At 43.8% G+C, this 23,239-nt stretch overlaps 2 protein-coding genes across 6 annotated transcripts in view; one reads left to right on the top strand and one right to left on the bottom strand.

The window, feature by feature from the left end:
* Positions 1-23,239, top strand: part of LOC137840260 (ankyrin repeat and BTB/POZ domain-containing protein 2-like) — a 52,291-nt gene that overhangs the window by 9,720 nt on the left and 19,332 nt on the right. For all 3 annotated transcript variants that reach the window (XR_011086785.1, XM_068650530.1, XM_068650529.1), the window contains exons 2-6: positions 10,235-10,332; positions 11,757-11,961; positions 13,192-13,370; positions 14,734-14,806; positions 14,889-14,957. Coding sequence is in view for 2 of the 3 variants with exons in the window: in XM_068650530.1 (XP_068506631.1) it covers positions 11,826-11,961; positions 13,192-13,370; positions 14,734-14,754 (336 nt within the window). In the remaining variant the exon portion in view is untranslated. The remainder of the gene's footprint in view (positions 1-10,234; positions 10,333-11,756; positions 11,962-13,191; positions 13,371-14,733; positions 14,807-14,888; positions 14,958-23,239) is intronic.
* Positions 20,401-23,239, bottom strand: part of LOC125967454 (serine/threonine-protein kinase BRSK2) — a 184,453-nt gene continuing 181,614 nt past the window's right edge. The window contains exon 19 of one of the 3 annotated variants that reach the window (XM_049718584.1): positions 20,401-21,547. In XM_049718584.1, the coding sequence (XP_049574541.1) occupies positions 21,324-21,547 (224 nt within the window). In that variant the 3' untranslated portion in view covers positions 20,401-21,323. The remainder of the gene's footprint in view (positions 21,548-23,239) is intronic. The other 2 variants (XM_049718587.2, XM_049718589.2) reach the window with 2 other exon arrangements.

Raw genomic sequence — 23,239 nt, 5'->3', positions numbered from 1 at the left:
TCTTGAGGAAATAGACAGACACAGCTCCTGAAAAGTCATCTGATATGGCATACCTATAACCATCTCGACTAGTTGGCTCAATGGGACCTGACAAGTCAGTGTGTACCAGCTCAAGAGGGGCATTCGCTTTTTCATCTGATTTCTTATTTCTTGTGTTTATGAATTTTCCTTCTGCGCACACATTACAATCTCCTCTTGTTTTACCAGTCATTTTCATACCCTTTACCACACTTGGCAATTTTAACACATCATCAACATTACAATGTCCCAAAATCTCATGCCGTGTTTGGATATCACACGTTAACATCACATCGTCTTTGGTCGTCATGTCACTAATTGATTCATCAATACATTGTTCGTTTGGATTTACCGTGCTCACGTAGTATAGTCGTTCCTGTTCCTCAATGCTGAAGACTGTTCCATCCTTGGTCATCAGTTCGTTTCATCCTTCTTCAAATGTTACTTTGGCTCCATCACTCGTAACTACTTTTACAGAGATGATGCTTTGAGGGTACGTTGGTATGTATAAGGCTTTCTTCAAAGTGACACCAACACATCTTCCTTTCTTGTCCTAAAGGAATACCTTGGCGTCTCCTCTCCTCAATGCCACGTTGTTTTCCTGGTTCCATCAGCTAGTTCCATGTAGTGCTTTGCTGGGTTAAAAGTCTCGTCGAATGTTGTGAATTTGTTTTCTTCATTCATGATGTGCGATGTGGGTTCACAATCAACCATTATTCCTTTTCTTTTGATGTTCTGTGGTAGGTGTTGTAGATTGATCTTGAAAACAAATGTCTTTTCCGCCTCGTGGTCCTCCTGTTTTTCTGCTATGTTTTGCATCGTCTTTCCACTTAACTTTTCGCCTGCATGTCTCATCACTGTGTGAGGTACTTTTGTGATAGTTGCATCACTTCTTTAGCCCTTTTTGGGGCAATCCCTCACAATATGTCCACGATTATAGCAGGTTGCTGATGACACATCCACTTTCATCACATTGTCCGTTTTGATATTAGAGTCAAATTTCTCTGTCTCCCCAAAGCTTCGCAGTTTACTCTTAAACTGGGAAAACATTAAAGGCCTAGAGACATCCCTTTTTTTTTCAATTAGAACGGAATTTGATAGAATGTATAAAGAGAACACATTTGCCGCATTGGAAATTAAAAATGGACACCGATTACTAAGAATAAAGCTAAAATTAAATGCCAGTTTATCGATCGGGTTCCGCACGCAGCCACACTGGTGGCGCCATTACTGTGACGTCACAAGTTGTACATCCGGATCTCAGCAAACCGAAACAACATGGCAGATGATCGCGACAGCTCAGTTTCTAGCGGCAATATTAGCGTCATTTTATCCGATTCAGAAACCTCTTTTGACGCAGAATATGATGAATCTAGCAGTTCACTTGGGCTGAGCTGACCACGTTTTCTGAATTGTGCCCCTCCCGTCACTCTGGTTAGGTTGGCAAAGTAAAAAGTGCTCTTGGGGGCTTTAGAGTGCCGAGTTGATCTCGGCACATGAAGAAATGACCACCAGCAACGTTTGGTTTAGGTTTTATAAGCATTTTTAATTATATTGCTTAAATCGCATTTTCTCGACGAGCTGAACACGTTTTCAGATTTGTGCCCCTCCCGTCACTCTGGTTAGGTTGGCATAGAAAAAAGTGCTCTTGGGGGCTTTAGAGTGCCGAGTTGACCACGACACATGAAGAAATGACCACCCGCAACGTTTGGTTTAGGTTTTTTGCGTTTTTTAAATTTATTGCTTAAATCGCATTTTCTCGACGAGCTGAGTACATTTTCTGAATTGTGCCTGTGGTTAGGTTGGCATAGTAAAAAGTTCTCAGGGGGCTTTAGAGTGCCGAGTTGACCACTGCGCATGAACATCTGCAGTGTTTGGTTTAGGTTTTGGGTGCATTTTTAATTTTATTGCTTAAATCGCATTTTTTCGACGAGCTGAGCAGGTTTTCTGAATTGTGCCCCTCCCGTCACGCTTCGACAGGTCGAAATTACGTTTCTCACTATCCCAGGGTGACAAGACAGAGTTCACAACGCACATACAAGTAAACAACACAGGAAAGATAAAACAAGAAGTCAACATCAATGAACAATAAGAGTGATAGCACGCTCCCGATGCACAGCAGAGTCCGGAAAGATGACAGTCAACCAGGCCACTGTGAACACGAGCACACAGCAGGCACGCACTGTCCGGTTCGTGGATCCTATCAGGTGAACGCAATCCATCTTGTCGTCCCGCAAACGAACGTATGCCAGGAGAATGGAAGGCACGGCTGGGCGAGCTGGGTTGGCCGCAAGCCTGGCCCGACGTCTCCGCACTGGCCCCTCTTCTCTTTTTGTTTACATTCACTGAAGCTAAACGCGTACAACTTGAGACGTCATGAGACGTCACTTCCGGTTGGCGGCTCGGTGCAGTCAAACTCGTCTGCGCGACAAATTTAAATGATATTTTTCAGAGCAACAGCTTCCTTTTCGTTGTTTCGATCATCAAGTTATATATATATATATATATATATATATATATATATATATATATATATATATATATATATATTTATATGGCCCCCACGTGCTTGTATACATGCTTGACAACGTCACGGCATGCTCCTAATGAGACGACGGATGGTGTCTTGTGGGATGTCCTCCCAGATCTGTCTAAGGACATCAGCAAGCTCCTGTAAAGTCTGAGGAGCAACCTGGCGGCGTCTGATGGACCGAAACATTATGTCCCAGAGGTGTTCTATCGGGTTTAGATCGGGTGATCGTGAGGGCCATTCAATTGTGTCAATTCTTTCATCCTCCAGATACTGTCTGCATACTCTTGCCACATGAGGCCGGGCATTATTGTGGATCAGGAGGAACCCAGGACCTACTGCACCAGCGTAGGGTCTGACCATGGGTGCAAGGATTTCATCCCGATACCTAATGGCAGTCAGACTGCTGTTCTCTAGCCTGTAGAGGTGTGTTCGTCCCACCATGGAAATGCCTCCCCAGACCATCACTGACCCACCACCGAACCGGTCATGCTGAATGATGTTGCAGGCAGCATAGCGCTCTTCTTGGCTTCTCCAGACCCTTTCACGTCTATCACAGGTGCTCAGGGTAAACCTGCTCTGTGAAAAGCACAGGGCGCCACTGGTGGACTTGCCAATTCTGCTGTTCTATGGCAAATGGCAATCGAACTCCACGGTGCTGAGCAATTAGCACAGGGCACACTACAGGACGTCGTGCCCTGAGCCCACCCTCGTGAAGTCTGTTTCTGACACACCATTAGCCTGCTGGAGGTCATCCTGTAGGGCTCGGGCAGTACTCAACCTGTTCCTCGTTGCACAAAGTAGCAGATATAGGTCCTGCTGATGGGATGAGGACCGTCTACGGCAGCCATGGGCAAACTGCGGGCCACATCCGGCCCACAGGGTCGTTTAATCCAGCCCGCCAGACCTGAATAAATTGTATTCTGAAACATTTTTTTGTGATTTTCCCCAGTAGATGGGGAAACGCCCGCCCGCGCATTTACTCCCAGAAGCCGTGTCAGAAAGATCCTTGTACACTCACAAGTGCGTGTACGTACTCAGTAGTATGGACCCGGCGCACTCCACGCTCTATTTCTATCAATGCCGAATTTTGAGTGTGAGCTGTGACGTCAGCATTCTCGTAATTCGCACGCTGAGCTTTCAGATACAGTTTTACGCTAAAGCCACGCACGCACAAACCTTCCCCTGGAATCCTTCCATTAAAATGACCGAGTGTTTAAAAAAAAAAGTGGACAATTTGGCTCTACCGACGCGTGTGAGCAGACGTTCAGCCACGTGAACGTCAACAAGCCCCGTCACAGATCTAGGTTAACGGACCAACACCCCGGCTCTATCCTAAGAATTGCCACAACAAATTTTACTCCAGACTATGATGCACTAGCAAAAAAAGGGAGACCAACAACACTGTTCCCACTGAAAATGAAGGGGAGTTTCTCTCGTTTGTTGTAAAAAAAAAAAAAAGCATTTTGAAAATAATTTGTACAAATAGCAGGGATTGAAACTAGCGACCATTCTCATTTTCAAACAATGCAGGATGTTCAAGGACACTGATGCACCACCTGTTTGCGACTAACCTTAACTTTTAAAGGTTTTAAGGCCGACTGTTGGGTCTAAATACGATTAGACATTAAATCACTCGCTGAAATGAAGAGGAGAAGACAACCAGAACAGGTTTACTCACGAGGAGAACGATAGAGAAAGCAATCTCAGTTACAACGTCAGTTCTGAGTCCTCACTCCACGTGCCCCTCTTTTTAATGTTATGGTTGCCCTGGTTACAGAGGCATTGCTACACTAAGGGAGGGGAGATTGTGTCTGTAGCAACGCTGATTAGCAAAAGAATGTAGTGTGGTGTGAATTAGCACTTCATTGTTGGCTCGTGACCCCCCGCAGAGGCCATTCCCAGCCGTCTTCCCTCACAGTTGGCTGACTCGTCCTCGACTGTGATCAAATACCTTGAAGCACGTTGATTGCCGCTTTGCTGTGGAACAAATGCAACTAAAACTTTGCTAACTTTATCTACTTGGTAAATTAACACACAATAACAATAAGTAACTTGTCCTAAACACTTCAACGCACCTTAAGCAAACGTGAGGTAACTGGTATGCAGTTCCTTAAACAAACATTGAGTAAATATGGGATAACTTTTATGCAACTACTTCTAACTGTATATAACCCTTAACAAAGAAAAACAGGTCTGATAAACTACAATCTATGAACCAAACCTACAGCTAAATGAAAAGGAATGAAGTTCCTGTGAATCAAACAAAGAACATGTCACCTATGCAAATAAGCCCTGCTCATTGTTAGTGAAGGCCTCTTACGGGAACAAAAACACACAGACAACATAAGGACAGGAAGGATACAAATGGCTGACAGGGCTCAAAAGACATCCCTATCACTAAAAAGGAAGAACCTAAATAAAAGGAAAGATAAACTCGTAAAGGCGAGGCCTCCAGGTCTGGCAGGCCAAAGCTTCACTTAAAATTATTCCAACACCGACCTTAAGGAAGTGTTTGCTGTTTCCTCACCTCTGTCACCAGGTGTTTATGAGTTAAAGCTCTGCTCTGATTTTCAGATATCCGTCACCGTGTTGCCGTTTTGATTCTTTCTTACTTTATTTAGATGTATACTTTCAGTGATTCTTCAAGATGATTTATTTGGTCGGAATGTTTGCCGTTTTATGTGATTTTGCCTCATTAGATAAACATCTTTCATAAATCTGACCTGCAGCCGCTGAAGTGATGGAAACTGTTATTCAAAATAACAATGTCGTATTTAATGAGAATCACTGATAGTAGTCTTTGGGTGAAATATTTTGTTTCAAAATGTTTGCCCACCCCTGGTCTACGGCCTTGTCCAGCTCTCCTAGAGTAACTGCCTGTCTCCTGGAATCTCCTCCATGCTCTGGAGATTGTACTGGGAGACACATCAAATCTTCTTGCAACAGCACGCATGGATGTGCCATCCTGGAGGAGTTGGACAATCTGCGCAACTTCAGGAGGGTTAAGAAATTGCCTCATGCTCCCAGTCGTAATAATGACTCTAGCTAAAGCCAACACTTGTGGAAAAATAGTTAAAAAAGATCAAGAGGGAGGAACTTGAAATGTCCTCCACCTGCAAAACCTGTCCTGTTTTGGGGACCAATCTCATTGTTGCCCCTCTAATGAACCTGTTGTTAACTCCATCAAGATCAATGCAGCTGAAAGTGATTAACAACCCCCTCTGCCACCTACCAAAACCTTATCAGAAAAGTCTAATTGAATTCACGCCATACCCTGATAAAAAACAGTTCCTTTAATTTTTTTGAGCAGTGTATGTTGCACTGAAGACTCTAAATCAGTGGTAGGCAAGGCTGGTCCTAGAGAGCTGCTTTCCTGCCTCTTTTAGAAGTTTCCCTCCTTGACCAACATGTTTCAAATTATCAGGGTTGTTATCAAGCTTCTATGGATCTTGCTGATGAGCTCATTACTTCAATCAAGTGTGCTGCAGTAAGAACAACTGGTAAAGAGAGGCACCCTCCGCGCTCATTGCCGCTGTCCCGACTCCTGGACGGAAGTGCTTTTTTCCTACGCACCCCACGCTTGTTCTCAGTAAAGCATATTGCTCAGAGGCACGTCCCGCGCTATTCGCGCTCTATTGCGCTCATTCACGCTCATTCGCGCTCATTCGCGCTGCCCCGACTCATTTGGCACGGCGGTACATTTTTCCTTCGCGCACGACTGTGTCACGTCTCCTCTCTCGCACCCTCCGCGCTAGACCTTGGGGGGGGGGTGTCGCCAATACGGAACTGCGCGTGGTAATCGGCGCTGATCGCCATCATCTGTACCGTGTTACCTCCTGATTAGAGTGTGTATATAGACGATGTTCGCTGGTCAGTCCTCACCGTTTCGCACACCTGCCACCTGATTCCCGTTTGCCTGATCTGCTGTGTAGCAGTACGCCTGGCTGGTTGTCTGCCTTGACTCACGCACGCCTTCCACCTGATTCCCGTTTGTGTGCTCCGCTGTGTCACCACGACACGAGCTCGCTGACCGGTTCGTCAATCACCTCATGCACCTGCTCTCCTGGTGTTCTAGCCTCCCTTTTCCCCTTTTCCTCTTTTCAGATTTCCTAAATAAACAGTCTGTGTTGCACATGGTTGTCCTGCCTCGTTCGTTACAGGCTGGCTGCCGCGCTTCCCATGCTTGTCCGCAGTGATGCACATTGCTCAGAGGCACGCTGGTGTATTTAAACACCGTTCTCCCGTCACTTATAAACCCGCAAAGTAGCGCATTTATGAAAGGTAAAGCGCAAAGTGGCGAGGGATCACTGTACTTTATAAAGCGGCACCATTGAGAGAGTCAAAGTCAAAGTCAAAGTCAGCTTTATTGTCAATTTCTCCACATGCCAAAGACGCACAAAGAAACCGAAATGTCGTTCCCCCCTATCCCACGGTAACAAGACATGGCCCACAATAGACAATCAAGTAAAACAAGTAAACAACAGCGTGCTGAATAAATAACGAATAAATAACACAACAAATAAATAAATAAGAGGAGCAAAAAGGAGCAAGTGAGCGTACAGCAGACATTCTAGAAAAATAGCGCAACAGTGCCGCACGCTACACAGAAGGGGGTAGCGAGTTCAGGGTCCTAACAGCCTGGAGAAAGAAGCTGTTGGCGAGTCTGGTGGTGCGGGAGCGCAGGCTCCTGTACCTTTTCCCAGAGGGCAGAAGGTCAAACAAAGAGTGAGCCGGGTGACTCGCGATCGAGGTTGCCTTGCGGGCGAGATGGGAGGTGTAAATGTCCTTTAGGGAGGGGAGCGAAGCACCAATAATCTTACCAGCCGTATTCACTATGCGCTGCAGGGCCTTCAAGTTCTGTTCAGTGCAGTTACCACCCCAGACAGCGATGCAACTGGTGAGGACGCTCTCAATGGTGCCACGGTAGAATGTAGACAGGACTGCCTGAGGAGCAGATGCACGCCTGAGCTTCCGCAGGAAGTACAGGCGGCGCTGAGCTTTCTTTGCCAGTGACGCGGTGTTTGCGGACCAGGAGAAGTCCTCACTGATGTGCACCCCCAGGAACTTGGTGCAGCTCACCCTCTCCACCACAGCACCGTCGATGATCAGCGGCAGGTGTTTTGCGTTACCCTTCCGGAAGTCAACAACGATTTCATTGGTCTTGTTTACGTTCAGCAGGAGGTTGTGTTCCCTGCACCACGTGGTCAGAAGGTCAACTTCCGACCTGTACCGAGTCTCGTCGCCCTTCGTGATGAGACCCACCAGAGTCGTGTCGTCAGCAAACTTCACTATGCGGTTGTCGCTGTAGGTCGCAGTGCAGTCATGCGTCAGCAGGGTGAAGAGCAATGGACTGAGCACGCAGCCCTGGGGGGCCCCCGTGCTCAGCGTGATGCTGGCGGAGATTTTGTCGCCAACACGCACCACCTGAGGCCTCTGACAGAGGAAGTCCAGTAGCCAGTTGCAGAGGGAGGTACTGAGGCCCAGCTCGTCGAGTTTGCAGATGAGTCGCTGCGGCACAATGGTGTTGAAGGCAGAGCTGAAGTCCACAAACAGCAACCTCACATATGAGTCCTTTCTCTCCAGGTGGGTGAAGGCCGAGTGGAGGGCAGAGCAGATGGCATCCTCAGAGGACCGTTTGGCACGGTCCGCAAACTGGAAAGGGTCAATGGTGGGAAGATTGCATGAAATCAGATAACCTTGGATAATAACAACAATGATGTAGTGTCACTCAAACACAAAGATAATATTAATTTCATAATAATCAGAATCAGCTTTATTGGCCAAGTTTGTGCATGCCAAACAAGGAATTTGACTCTAGTTCAGGGGCGGGCAAACTTTTTGACTTGCAGGCCGAATTGGGTTCTAAATTTTGACCGGGGGGCCGAACCAGGAGCGGATGGATGTAGTGTTTGTGTGAAGTAATATAAACGACCTGTAAAGGTCATTGCATAAAAGATTTGGGCCTTTAGTAGGTAGTAAAGCATGGATATTCAAAGTCAAAGTCAAAGTCTCCTTTATTGTCAAAAAGGTTTTTTGAAAACAAATGCATTTATTAACAGCATTAAAAAAAAAAAACATCCCTAAAAAACTGCTATCAGTGATTCTCATAAAATACGACACTGTTATTATGAATAACAGTCTCCATCACTTCAGTGCCTGCAGGTCAGATTAATGAAAGATGTATGTTTATCTTATGAGATCACATCAAACGGCAAACATTCTGACCAAATATATCATCTTGAAGAATCGATGAAAGCATACATCCAAATAAAGTAATCAAAACGGCAACACGGTGAGGGGTATCTGAAAATCAGAGCAGAGTTTTAACTCACAAACACCTGGTAACAGAGGTGAGGAAACGGGAAACACTTCCTTAAAGTAAGCCTTAAGAACTTTACAGGTTAAGATTAGTCACAAACAGGTGGTGCATCAATGTCCTTGAGCATCCTGCATTGTTTGAAAATGAGAATGGTCGCTAGTTTCAATCCCTGCTATTTGTACAGCTCATATTCAAAATGCATTTTGAAACTTGAAAGCCTCCCCTTCATTTTCAGTGGGAACAGTGTTGTTGGTCTCCCTTTTTTTGCTAGTGTGTCATAGTCTGGAGTAAAATTTGTTGTGGCAATTCTTAGGAGAGATCCGAGGTGTTGGTCCGTTTACCTAGATCTGTGACGGGTTGATGTTGATGTTCATGTGGCTGAACGTCACGTCGCGTACGTCGAGCCAAATTGGCCACTCTTTTTAAATACTCGGCACTCAGTGTCCACCTTGCTTTTCCTTGGGCGACTCATTTTAATGGAAGGATTCCAGGGGAAGGTTTGTGGGTGGCTTTAGCGTAAAACTGTATCCGAAAGCTCGGCGCGCAAATTACAAGAATGCTCTCGTCACAGCCCACGCTCTAAATTCGGCACTGATACAAATAGAGCGCGAGTGCGCTATTTCTGTACTACTGAGTACGTACACGCACTTGTGAGTATGCACCGAGCTTTCTGACACGGCTTCCGGTAGTAAATGCGCAGGCGAGTGGTTCCCCATCTACTGGGGAAACGCAGTCATTGCAGGCAAAATGACCGAAAAAAAAAAAAAAAAGTTTAATAATACAATTTATTTAGGGTTGGCAGGCCGGATTAAACGGTCCCGTGGGCCGGATGTGGCCCGCGGGCCGTAGTTTGCCCGTACCTGCTCTAGTTGTTAAGTGATCTTAATATACCCTTTTTATCTGATTCATGAGAAGAGAGTCATTGGAAGTTGAACAACAGAAACTTTACTGCCACGCAAGTTTTCAACACAACCAAATATAAATACAATATATGGGGCAGAATATACTAACCCTAAAAACAAATGAAGTTTTAGACATGTGCACACTGTTCTTGCTACTACAGGAGTAGTTTTGTGTTATATGACTCAGCGTGCTGAGTGAAATTGTGATTAGGTGTCCTCAGGACGGATAGTGTGGCTGGCCACACCATTTCCACTGTCTTGGATTGACTTACCAGTGAACCCTCAAACCTGGAGGCTTGTCAAAATCTACTGTAAGATGAAAGAAAATATCATATCCACCACATTATTGCGAGCCTGACATCATTGACAGACAGACAGCAAAAAATGATGTAGACTCGATCAACATTAGTATGTAATGAATGTTAAGAAGATGCTAACTGTGTTCTCTCGTCAATCTGGTAGCTATTGCTGGAGGCTGGAGCTGAGAGTTGAGGGTGTAGTCCTATTGGATGGGAGGGAGAGCGCCACTGAGACACCGTTGCAGCTTGCTGCTGCTGCAGGTACTGTATTTAATGTAGGACTCCATAACATAAAACGAGATATTCGTGTTCTCTTCACTATTACACAGTGACACAGTCATGTTTACATTAGTTTGTTTCAAGAAGGACTACAGAAATTGGAGAATATATACTGTTGAGAAGCTGAAATTCTGAGGATTTACACCATTTTATTGTTTGTTTATTTATTTCGAACATTTAAAGAAATACAAGAAAGAAAGTAACAATACTGAAAATAATAACTCCATAGTACAATAGAGAAGAAAGAAAATAAAAAAAAACATTGCGTTATAAATTTTCACTTTATCATAAAAAATCTTATTTGTTCAAAAGGGAGTAGAAGGAAGCCTAGGCTTATCTAGCTCTACCCCTTGTAACCACGTTTGCTTGATTCCGTCAAGATTTGTCCATTTTCAGATTTGTTAAAGATATACATATATATATATATACATATACACATACATACATACATACATATAGATATTATACATACACACACTTATACATACATACACCTCCTTTAAATAAATACAAAAGCAGTTTAAACACCTCACAGCATGCTACGGTATCCCATCAGTATTTTGCCTTTATACATTTTTTTAAACTGAGGTAATGAACTACAATTCTTTAGTTCGTCACTGCTGGCGTTCCATAATTCCACACCTTTAACTGTTATACAATGCAACTTTAAAGTTGTTCTCACCAAATCTCTTTTAAACATAAGTGTTCCTCTTAAATCATAGGTACTTTCCCTCCACTCAAAGAACCTCTGGATACTGTTTGGTAATTGATTATTTTTTATTTTGTACATGAGTTGGATGGTTTTAAAATCGACTAGATCATTGTATTTCAGTGCATTCAGTTTTACAAAAAGAGGGTTAGATGGTTCTCTGTAATCTCACAGTAAGATTTCATTTTAAATGAAAAACAATTCATCAAAACAATAAATTGATTATTAATAATAATCAATGGGTTCACGATTAATTGTTAATTATATGTACTGGCTGGTGAAAACAGCATCATGTATGTGATGATCTAATTTTTATGTTAACAAATGTTTAATGTTTAGGTAGAAACTGCTTAGTTTGGGCCTGATTGTTAGATATTGCTATTATAGGTTACTATCAGATGGTGAGCTTACTGCTCACCCATGGATGCTCAAAGTGCATCATGGGCGCTCTTTAACGTCACCACTGTTTGAGGACATGAACTGCTTCAGTTATGCAGCTGCACATGGACACCAGTGAGACATTTATCTTTTTTAACCTTTCATTGACATGGACATACGTATGATTTAAATTTTACAATCACATGGCTGACACACAACTATAGGCAATACACCACACATGATTCACTCCACGACACATCATATCAACTTCCTGGATTTGTCTACAAATGTTTTGAGAACACTGCTGCTTCAACCGCAGTAAAGGAAGGAGGACATCCTTTTTCTGGAGGAGATCCTAGCCGAAGGAGTGGAGAACACACAAATTCCAATGCGGTCTCCTGATTTCGACTGCTCAAACACCACTCCAAAGCTTTGCAAGGCCAAGATGAAAGCCCTTCAGCAAGCAGCATACTACAGTGCTGAGCACGGTTACCTGGACATTACCATGGAGCTACGAGAGATGGGTGAGCACATGAAACAAACCCTTTTTTTGGTATTTATTTCCTGTAAATTAACTTTCACTAATTTGTCCTGGAATCTTTATAAAACGTCCAAGTACACCCTCTAGACAATGATCTCCAAAATAGTTTGTTCAATCCAAAAGTAAATGGGTCAGCGTAACTCTCAAGTGCCTTTGGTACGCTGATGAGATTCACTCTGTCATCAACAGCAGAATAATGAAACTTTGAGATCTCATTGTGAGTAGACAAATGTTTGCACATATGTCAGTACAATAGGAAATGTTAAGTAATAATGTAAATATCAGTACAATAAGAAATGTTAAGTAATAATGTAAAACAGTAATGAAAATAAGTCCCTTGAAATGTGTTTCTTATGATTCATACCATGATTTCTCATTGAGTGTACATCATTTTGGCATGTCCCCATATTTCGCCAACTAAGGAGTGATTAACAAGGGATTAATAATACTGTTTTTAAAAACAACAACAACATGCGTTTACTGTGCACAAAGAGCTATTTGATGAAATAAGACAGTTGGATTGTTTATTCTCCTTTCATGTTTAGAACTAACATTTTGTCTACCTGAAAATGCTGCCCACCCTGTGATTGTGAGGTTAAGACACCTGATTTTTTTTCAGTTAGTTGCAACTAGCATTTTGTCTTTCATCAATTGAAGCTGAAACAATAGGTCGTTGCATAATAAATATTCACACCTATGTTTTAGAAATTTCTTCATTTTAATAAGTGCAATTGGATTTTGTCTTAACATGTCCACTCTGCCAGAGTGGACTTGCTACAAGTGGAGATGCTACAAAACCTTACATAAATTTTAAATATATTAAACTGTACACTATAACCTCATATAGGTTCACCATGTCATAAATATATCGTAACATTTAGCAAAAATGTCCATCCTGCTATTGTCCACCTTGTCAGCATATTTTGCTGTTTGCATGTAGATACATTGTCTGCTCGCAGTTGACTTAAAAAAATGTGGAAGCATGACCAAAATTTATTTCAAAAAGCAAAACGTCTAACAAATAAAATGAATCTACAGTTCAAGGAAAAATCTCAGTTTGTGTGTGTAATGGGCAAGTCTCAATCGCAACCTATTATCATTTTGATTTAAATATATAATGTGTGTTTCAGAAAATCATAAAATGGTCACCTAAAAATACTTACTGAACCACATTTAAAGGATCATAAACTATTCACGTGCCATATTTTCCCAGGTGTGGCCTGGAGGCGTCACATCTGGCTGGAGTCTCTCCGCAGAGCTCAGCAACTGTTCCAAGATGAAGTCATCATCTCCCTCCTTACAGAATTCCGCTCTATAAAAAGCGAAGACGACACCCCCGAACTGGTGTCAGAGGGCATTCCACTCATATTCAACATGCTTGAAAACAGCAAGGTACACAGGACAGAGAGATGCGTATTATTTCATCCTCCGTTATTAAACACCCCAAAACACTGTATATATTTTATTTGACTTCTCAGTCTAACTGTCTGACTTCAATCTCCAGGACTATGTCAAAACCAAAAGGTTGGCATTAGTTCTTTCATATTGTTACAACTTTTCTGCTATTCCTGCCATCCCACCAATAGATCACACAGTCAACACAACTTGGTACCGCCACACTGCATGATTATTATTAGAATTTAACTAAGGATTAAATATTGCCTTTGTCCACAGATATTCATTTCCTGAACAACCATTAGATGTCTGATGTTACGTTCATAGTGGACGGACGCCCATTCTTTGCTCACCGGGTGGTGTTGATGTTTGCTTCTGAGCGGTCTGATACCTGTTTGTGTGTGTGTGTGTGTTTTAATCCACTCCACAATGTCGTGGGTTTTTTTTTTTTGAAAGCCTTTATTAGCATTCTACTATTACTTTACACAACTTGTACATTTGATACATTTTCATCCTTATGGTGAGGTATTATATGGCTCTAATTTTATAATATATATTGCCTATAGGGGCGGGCGGCTTAGTGGCGCACTGGTTAGCATGTCCGCCTCACAGTTAGGAGGGTGTGGGTTCGATTCCACCTCCGGCTCTCCCTGTGTGGAGTTTGCATGTTCTCCCCGTACCCACGTGGGTTTTCTGTGGGCATTCCGGTTTCCTCCCACATCCCCAAAAAATGCTTGGTAGGCCAATTGAGCACTCCTAATTGCCCCTAGGTGTGAGTGCGAGTGTGGATGGTTGTTCGTCTCTGTGTGCCCTGCGATTGGCTGGCAACCGGTTCAGGGTGTCCCCCGCCTACTGCCCGATTACTGCGGGGATAGGCTCCAGCACGCCCGCGACCCCCGTGGAGACAAGCGGTATACAAAATGGATGGAAGTATAGGGGCGGCTCGGCGGCGCAATGGTTAGCACGTCCGCCTCACAGTTAGGAGGGTGCGGGTCGGCTTGGTGGCGCACTGGTTAGCATGTCCGCCTCACAGTTAGGAGGGTGCGGGTTCAATTCCACCTCCGGCTCTCCCTGTGTGGAGTTTGCATGATTTCCCCATGCCCGCGTGGGTTTTCTCTGAGCACTCCGGTTTCCTCCCACATCCCAAAAACATGCTTACTAGGCCGATTGAGCACTCCAAATTGCACCTGGGTGTGAGTGCGGGTGAGAATGGTTGTTTGTCTCTGTGTGCCTTGCGATTGGCTTTTCGAGAACATGACAAGAATGCATCTTTATATTTTCATTATTAAGTGTCAATATTTTATTTAAGCTTCATTAACTGAATTAATGGATGGAGAAAACTAACTTTTTGTCATGCCAGGTTCCGACACATGCTCAGTAACTCCCTTGACAACGTCATCCGCATCAGTCATATGACCTACAGCATTTTTCAGGTCAACAGATTTTTTTATACTTATTTAATTACTCTGTACCTTTCTAGCTAGATGACTTGCAGAGTTGTGTGTATCTCCACAGATGTTGATGAGATCTCTCTATTGTGGGGTAACCGAGGGACTGGGAGTCTCACATTGTGAAGCCATGAAGGTAGAGTAGTTGAGCATTTAGCCATTGTGGGATGGAACAAAGTCTTGTCCCAAATAATCCTTGCTGCATTCTTCATTTGCATCAAAATCAAAGCGTTTATAGCAAACGCCTGATTACGCCATGCACACACTACTTTCTGTTACTAATTTGTGGGATGAGTCGTAGGTGAGGCAAGTCTGTGCACTGGACTACCCAAAAATGTGCAACACGGCCTCCAACATGGTAGTCTAGACATGCACTGGCACAAAAATGATCTTACACCTGTTTTGACATCCATCGCATGGGCACTAGTCTACCAACATAGGGCCTATACCAGGGATGGGCAAACTTTTTGACTTTCGGGCCGAATTTGTTCTAAATTTTGGTCGGGTGGTCAAACCAGGAGCAGATGGGTGTAGTGTTTGTGTGAAGTAATATAAATTACATTTAAAGGTCATTGCATAAAAGGTTTTGGCCTTTAGTAGGCAGTAAAGCATGGATATTAAAAAAAAGCTTTTTGAAAACAAATGCCTTTATTAACGGCATTAAAAAATATTTCACCAAAAAACTACCATCAGAGGTTCTCATTAAATACGACACTGTTATTATGAATAAGAGTTTCCATCACGTCAGTGCCTGCAGGTCAGATTTATGAAAAAAATTTATCTTATGAGGCGAAATCACATTAAATGGCAAATATTCTGACCAAATGCTTCATCTTGAAGAATCAGTGAAAGAATACATCTAAATAAAGTAATAAAGAAATCAAACCAGCAACACAGTGATGGATATGTGAAAATCAGAGCAGAGTTTTAACTCACAAACACCTGGTGACAGAGGTGAGGAAACGGGAAACACTTCCTTAAAGTCGGCCTTAAGAACTTTAAAAGTCAAGATTAGTGTCACATTCCTGCGTCACCTGACTTCCAGCCAAGCCCCAATCAAGGAATTGCCAGCACCTACTACAGCTCGTTAGGTCCCCTACTTAACCTCTGTGTATTCTGCCAGTGGTTGTCATTTCGTCTGCTTACCCTGCCTGTGACACCACTGCCTTTTTGTCTCCTGAACGATCTCTGTTGCCAACTGCTTCCGTAAACTGACCAACCACGCTTTGATCGCCGCCTGCCCCGACTACCTGCCTGCCTCGAACTACGTGCTGTGCTCTGCTGCTCAGCCACGCCAGCCAGATCGCAAGTCCTGGGTTCCACTTCCCTTTTCCCCCTTTTCAATAAAGGATCGTGCTGCACTTGGTCACCCTGTCTCTGTTCCGTGACAGAACGAACTGACCAATATGCGACCAGCGCACGGTCCCTCAGCCCTGGACCGCCTGACCCACGCGGATTGGGACATTAGCAAGATCGCAGAGGAGATGGCGACATTAACGAAGATCGTCCGGCAGCAGCAACAGCAGCTCCTGCAGCACCATCAGCTCCACCAAGAACTTGTAGAAGCTCTCAAAGCCCTTAAAAACTTGGCTCCTTTGGCTGCTGCGACCCAATCTGCACGAGCCCTGTCCACGACCGTTCCACTCAGCCCCACCGATCAGCCCACCGTTACGTCCACGCCCCATCCTGGCCCGGAGCCCAGGCAGCTCGTGGACGTCCCGGAGCCCAGACTCAGCAACCTCGAGATGTTCGACGGTGATCCCAAGTACATCCGGGCCTTTGACAAACTTAACAAACTGCCGTGTCTTGTTTGACCTCCAGCCTGTCACGTTCGCCACGGAACCAGCCAAGGTGGGTTTTGTACACACTCACCTTACGGGCGAGGCATGGCTGTGGGGAACGGCAGAATATGAGCGGCAGGGACCTGCCTGCTCGTCGTTCGACACCTTCGCAGCTGAGATACTGTGTGTGTTCGACTTGGGCTCAGCCTCGGAAGACGCCTCCGAGGAACTCATCACGCTGCACCAAGGCAGCAGATCCATTGCCCAGTACTTCATCAAGTTCCAGACGGTGGCGCGTCGGAGCGACTGGAACACCCCGGCTCTCGTTGGCACCTTCCTCCACGGACTCGCGGAGTATATCAAGGATGAGATGGTGTCCTACGAGCGCCCTCAGACCCTTGACGATGCCATGGACCTGGCTGCACGGGTAAATCGGCGGATCCAGTCAAGACGACGCGAGAAGAGGAAGGCGACTCCCCCGTGACACCAGCCCGACACCTCGGGTGTCAGGGAGGGCACCTGTTGGCCCGTCTGACCTGTCGTCCGTCAGGGACCCTGTCCACGTAAGCCAGTGCGCCTTTACTACTCCTCCCACCCAGCCCAGCTGGCTGGAACCGATGGAGATAGGACGCACCTCTCTCCCGGCAAAAGAGCGTAGTAGACGTCTCAGAGATAGGCTGTGCCTATACTGCGGGGGTGAAGGTCACTGGGTGGCCTCTTGCCATAAGAGTGCTAAGAGCACCCGCCTAGCAGGGATCCGTTTGGAAGCGGTTTGCTTGCCCCCTACTACCTGTTGCAAGTCCCTGCTCCAGACCCGCTCTTCAACTACAGCCCGTGCCCTTGCCTCTCGGGCCTCCGCTTCTTCAACCCGTAGGCAGCAGCCGCGGGGCCGGTCTCGTCGTCAGCCGCAGCCTGTGGCTCAGTCTCTTCCTTGGCTGCTGTTGCAACGTCCGCAGCATGGTTCTGCTCCGACGAGCAAGGCGTTGCAATCTGACCGGCATCCTGCTCGAAGTCATCCAGAAGAGAAACATTTGGTTCCCGTGCCGGCCCCTAGGTCGGCATCTCCCGATGCCACAGCTGAGGAGGAGGACTGGGCGGTGGTGCCACCTGATGACAGTGCTTGGTCGACATGTTCGTCTGACTCAGACTTATCGGACTGTTATTAACACGTGTCTGGGGTTTGTCGGTAGCTTTAATGTACAACTGTATCTGAAAGCTCAGTGCACGTATTACGAGAATGCTGACGTCACAGCCCACACTCGAAATTCGGCACTGATAGAAATAGAGCGCAGAGTGCTACTGAGTACATAAACGCACTTGTGAGTGTGCACTGAGCTTTCTGACACGGCTTCCGGGAGTAAAGGGTAAATGCGCCGGTGGGCGTTTCCCCATTTACTGGGGAAACACAGAAATTGCAGGGAAAATGACCCCAAAAAATGTTTAATAATACAATTTATTCAGGTTTGGCGGGCCGGATTAAACGGCCCCGTGGGCCGGATATGGTCCGCGGGCTGTAGTTTGTCCATTTCTGGCCTATACTGTTAGTATCCTTGGATTGTTTTTCAAATCTCTCACCTTTGAATTAACAAATAGGCTATGTACGTAGGCCTACAGCACACTTTAAGGGTGAGGGGTTACTAAATATACTGTACGTATGAAACAAAACTACTGCCACATCACAACACAGATGAAAATGTTGTATTTTGAATTACTTGTATTTTTTCCCCTCTAATCAGCTTCTATTATAGTATTGTGAGACCGGTACCATGATTTTGTTGAAAAAGAACACGTTATAGAAGAACACATTATTAAAGGTCACCGGTACATTCTTTAACAACAGGGAGGCCAACAGTGGTCCTCTCTACATTAGGTTTATTGGGGACTGTCTTTATGAAGTAAAACAAATTACAGACTATTATTTTAAAAATCAATGCAAATATTGGCGGCACGGTGTTGCACTGGTTAGCACATCCGCTTCACAGTTCTCAGGGTGCAGGTTCAATTCCACCTCCGGCCCTCACTGTGTGGAGTTTGCATGTTCTCCCCGTGTCTGCGTGGGTTTTCTCCGGGCACTTCGGTTTCCTCCTACTTCCCAAAAACATGCATGGTAGGTTGATTGAGCACACTGAATTGCCCGTAGGTGAGTGTGAGTGCGAATGGTTGTTCGTCTGTGCGCCCTGCGATTGGCGGGCAACTGGTTCAGGGTGTCCCCCGCCTACTGCCCGATGACTGCTGGGACAGGCTCCAGCATGCCCGTGACCCCAAGCGGTACAGAAAATAGATGGATGGATGCAAATATTATGCCACTGTACAAGAATTATACCCCAACCGAAAGTGTAAATCATTGTCATGTTCGCAGAAATCAAACAATTTTAATAAAAGTACACCCAGCTCCAAAGTCAACAGATTTATTTTCTTTAGCATGAAGTTGTTCACAGTTACATCACAAGGGAACACATTGCCAGTATTGATCCCGTTCGCTCAGTTGGATGCTCCGAGTCCATTCTGTGTGCTCTGGATTCCCAGTGTAGAAAAAGAGGAAAGCAAACAATGAAAGATATTGCTTTAAACTTCTCTCTGATTAGCCAACAGCCACGCACTGAGTGTGGCCTGGTCGCCAGCGAGGTCCCACGTGGAGAGACACAAGTAAGGAGGATGAATTGCGTGATAATGATAAGAACATTAAAAAAAAGGTCTTTAAGGTAGGGGGAAGTGTATGAATGAATAAAATAAAAGAACATTAGAAACATAAATAAGTTGAAAGAGAAAAGGGAACAAGAGAATAAGTCCGACATGCAAAGAAAAGCCAAATGCTGAACATGCAAACAACCTTCAGAGGTCAAAGCTAAGTAGGAATTCTCCTGGTCGTTTAAACAAGCTTATAAGTAAACTTGTCTTATTTACAGGATGAGAGCTTGATGAGATCTGAGTCATCACACAAACTGACAATAAGCAACAAAGGTTGAAAGTTCCTTTCAAAGAGCTACCTCTGCATTCTTAAATTACGGCAAATGACTCCCCCCCCCTCCCTCGCCAACACATAGTATTACAAGGTTTTGTTCAACAACACAAAAATAATGAAATCTGACCAAAAATATCTGCAACCAAATAATTTAAACATGGCAAAAGGAACCCGAACCCTTTTTCTACTCATTGATATAAATAGGTGAGAATAAATTAACAACAAAAATAAAGTACAAATATAGAAACAGCGGTTCAGTCTTGTCTTAATCCTGCAGTACCTAATGATATATATTTTAAATTAAATACAGGGGCTTAAACGTTTTCAGCCACTCATTAAAAGTGCAAAAGAAAATGAGATGTAGTGTCAGTGAGGCCCAGTCACACCAGGTCAAGGCAAACAATTCATTGGAATTCCAGATTCATTCTAGAAAATGTGTATAATCATACATAGTAAATTCCAAATGGTAATTGGGTTCATTATTCATTTTGTTTTGAAATGACTGATTTAAAAAACTACTCAAGTGAAAAATACTAGTGATGCAAGACATGACATTGTAAATCAGATGGTAAATTGTAATGCAAATGTTATTTAACTGCTTTGACACCTGTGGAGATGCAGTGTTTTCAAATAGACAATGAACAGTAAAATGATACTCTTTGTCCTTAAATAATGTCTTGGTAATGATATTATATATGATATATATATTATATATATATATATATATATATATATATATATATATATATATATATATATATATATATATATAATATAATATATATATCATATATAATATCATTACCAAGACATTATTTATATATATATATATATATATATATATATATATATATATATATATATATATGGTGTGACCAGGCCTTTACTACAGAGAGCAGAATGTGTGAAATAAATTTACATGTTACAACACCTACAAAATAACACACATTCTGTACAACTGAACATCATTCATTTATGCAAGATCCCCACATGTTTGAGCCGCATTAGAAACAAATGTCCCAAAGCTTAAAAAAAAATGTCATCCACAAAGAAAGAGAACTTGATAAAGAATCACAGCCTATATCTTTGTCCATCTCGCCATCTGTTTGCTTCATTACTCTTTCCTATCATTTGTGTGGAAGTTATTACATCCCGCATGTTTATATTTGTGCATTGGCGTGTTTTTATGTGGGATATATTACATGGGAAGAACTTAAGCAAAAAAACAAAACAGTAGAACATGTGAGCGAATTGACAAACATCACTGTCTTAAGGCTATTTTTGCTTTTATACAACTCTTTCAGGAAGAGATTTGTGTGATGGGCGGAATGGACTGACAAAAGGCTTGAAGAGTTGGAAGTGGAGAAAAGTAAGGGTGGATGCTCAGTCTGTTCTGCAGACGCTTGTGGTGACGGAGAGCAGCGAGCAGGTTCTCAAGGACGTGCCGGGGTTAATAGTTATTGTGGATGATCCCTGGTGGCAGAGACAAGTTAAGCTATCAAACATAGGAGGACCACACAAAGCTAGTGAACACCCCCCAGGACAGCGATTGTGACAGAAGGTTGAGCTAGCAAAGCTACAGTACATTTGCTACAAATTAATTGAAATAGCCATTCCCATAAAGCTGTATAAAATCCATAGGTAAAGACGAAGTAGTTGAGTTGTGTCACCCATCTAAAGGGCAACATAAGCGGCTCTCCATCTTGTTTCAGGACCTGTTAACAACCTTTTTCATCTAGACATACGCAGCTACTGCTCCTTAAGGTTGTTCTTGTGTCCTGTTGCTGGTGGCCATCTTTGTTTTGTCTTTGCCAGCAGGGCATTTCGAGTCATTGGGCGGAGGCTGCCGGGGCTTGCTGCCGGGAGCATGCTTGTCAGGGGAGCTAGACTCGACGAGAGCACCGGGGGAGTGGGACGCTTGGGTGTTCTTGTCGTCTGAAAAAAGCTGTTTAATTACGTCAAAGAAGTTACTCAACGGGCTGCCTACACAGACGGATAAAGAAAAGGAAAAACAGAGAGAGAGAGAGAGAGAGAGAGAGAGAGAGAGAGAGAGAGAGAGAGAGAGAGAGAACAAAACACAGATGAGCAATGGGGTCAACATGAGGAGAGGGATGCGAGGAAGAGTGGAGCTGGAGAAAACAAGACTCTTGCACATCTTGGAAAGACATTGTGGGTTTGTTGGAGCCGACAGACTGTATGGTCACACATCATCTGCTTTGACTTTAAGCATCCTAACTTCCATTTTTACTGATTAAGCCTTGTCAATCACTGTATCTGCCACTGGTGTGGCTTGAAGATTTGAAACTCATTTGAAACAATATATTTAAAAATAGATCAAGAGACATGATTCTGCCATTAGTTACATAAGGGAATTAAAATATAATCAAACAGCACTCAGCTCTACAGTTTGTACAGGTCACTGTATCCACCTTATTCCCAGGGTCAATTCTGTGCGGACAAATGTCGGAGGAACTTCTGGTAAGAGACCTGCAGCTAAATGCTCCCATTGAGATTTGTTTCATCAAGCAGTGTTTTTGAATGGTTTTCTTCACCCACTTTCCCAAGCGATTATTGGCCCTGATTACGATGAAAATTATCTTGCATGCCTTTAGCTTTCCCAGCTCAGGAAAAAGTGCTGTTTTGAGCCTCCAATGATTCCAACTGATAGTTCTAGTATTTGCAGGGGGCTGGAGTTCGAGTAGTAGAAGTAGTGATGTTCATATGAACTTTGAAGAATGATTGCAGTTGTATGACATCGAGCGACGTGAAGCTTGTTTACATGACGCGTCCCGGTCATGTTATTATGCAGTGGGAAGTAGTTTGGCTGCAAACTGATACGTTTGCTTGAAGCTAAACAAAACTACTATGTCCAACCTCTTTTAACAAAACGCAACCAACTTTATTACTTTGTCGGTATTGATACGCCTCAGAGATCTTCAGATTCATCAAGACTTCATTATGTAGTTAGACATGACTGTAACTGTCAATGGCCGCATATTTTTGCCGTCCTCCTACCCCGCTAGATTAGCAGGAAGCGTGATTGAAATGTTTTCTCTCAAAAGCGGAAACAACTGACGTTCCCACATTGTTAAAAGTCTAACTGTCATAGAAAGTAAAATAGCACCAATTGTTCCCAGAGAAGTATTGGGCCTCACACATTACATGCAAAAGATCACAGGGTGTAGGTACTATAAGGTGGATGGTTTTACAGCTGTAGTCTACAACCGCAATGATTGTCACATGTACCATATTTTCCGCACCATAAGGCAAACTTTTAAGACTATAATTTTCTTAAAAACCAAAGGTGTGCCTTTTATAATAAGGTGCACCTTTTATGTGGCCCGAATTCCAAAATCTATAAATATTGTCGCCACACTGGGAAGTAATATGTAGGTGAAATATGTAGACCCAATGAATCAAAGGACTACATTTTATGTAGATCGGGGCGGTAAACCAATCAGTAGACTGTACGTAATACGTAGAATATTGTCCCTCCGCCGGCACTGATGAATAAAGACTATCGGTTTGTGCAAAGCAAACAGCATTAGGACCCTATAAGATGGCATCGACAAAGAGACATGTTACGAAGCACAATTCAAGCTTCCTGGAAAGCCGGGATCCTTGCCGAAGAGCAACGTGACAATGACGAGAGGGAACTTGGCATGTTTAATGGCG

Source organism: Syngnathus scovelli, chromosome 4 (assembly GCF_024217435.2).
Source record: "Syngnathus scovelli strain Florida chromosome 4, RoL_Ssco_1.2, whole genome shotgun sequence".
Taxonomy (NCBI): Eukaryota; Metazoa; Chordata; class Actinopteri; order Syngnathiformes; family Syngnathidae; genus Syngnathus; species Syngnathus scovelli.
Note: the sequence above shows the minus strand (reverse complement) of the source record. Positions and strands in the feature narration are given on the sequence as shown.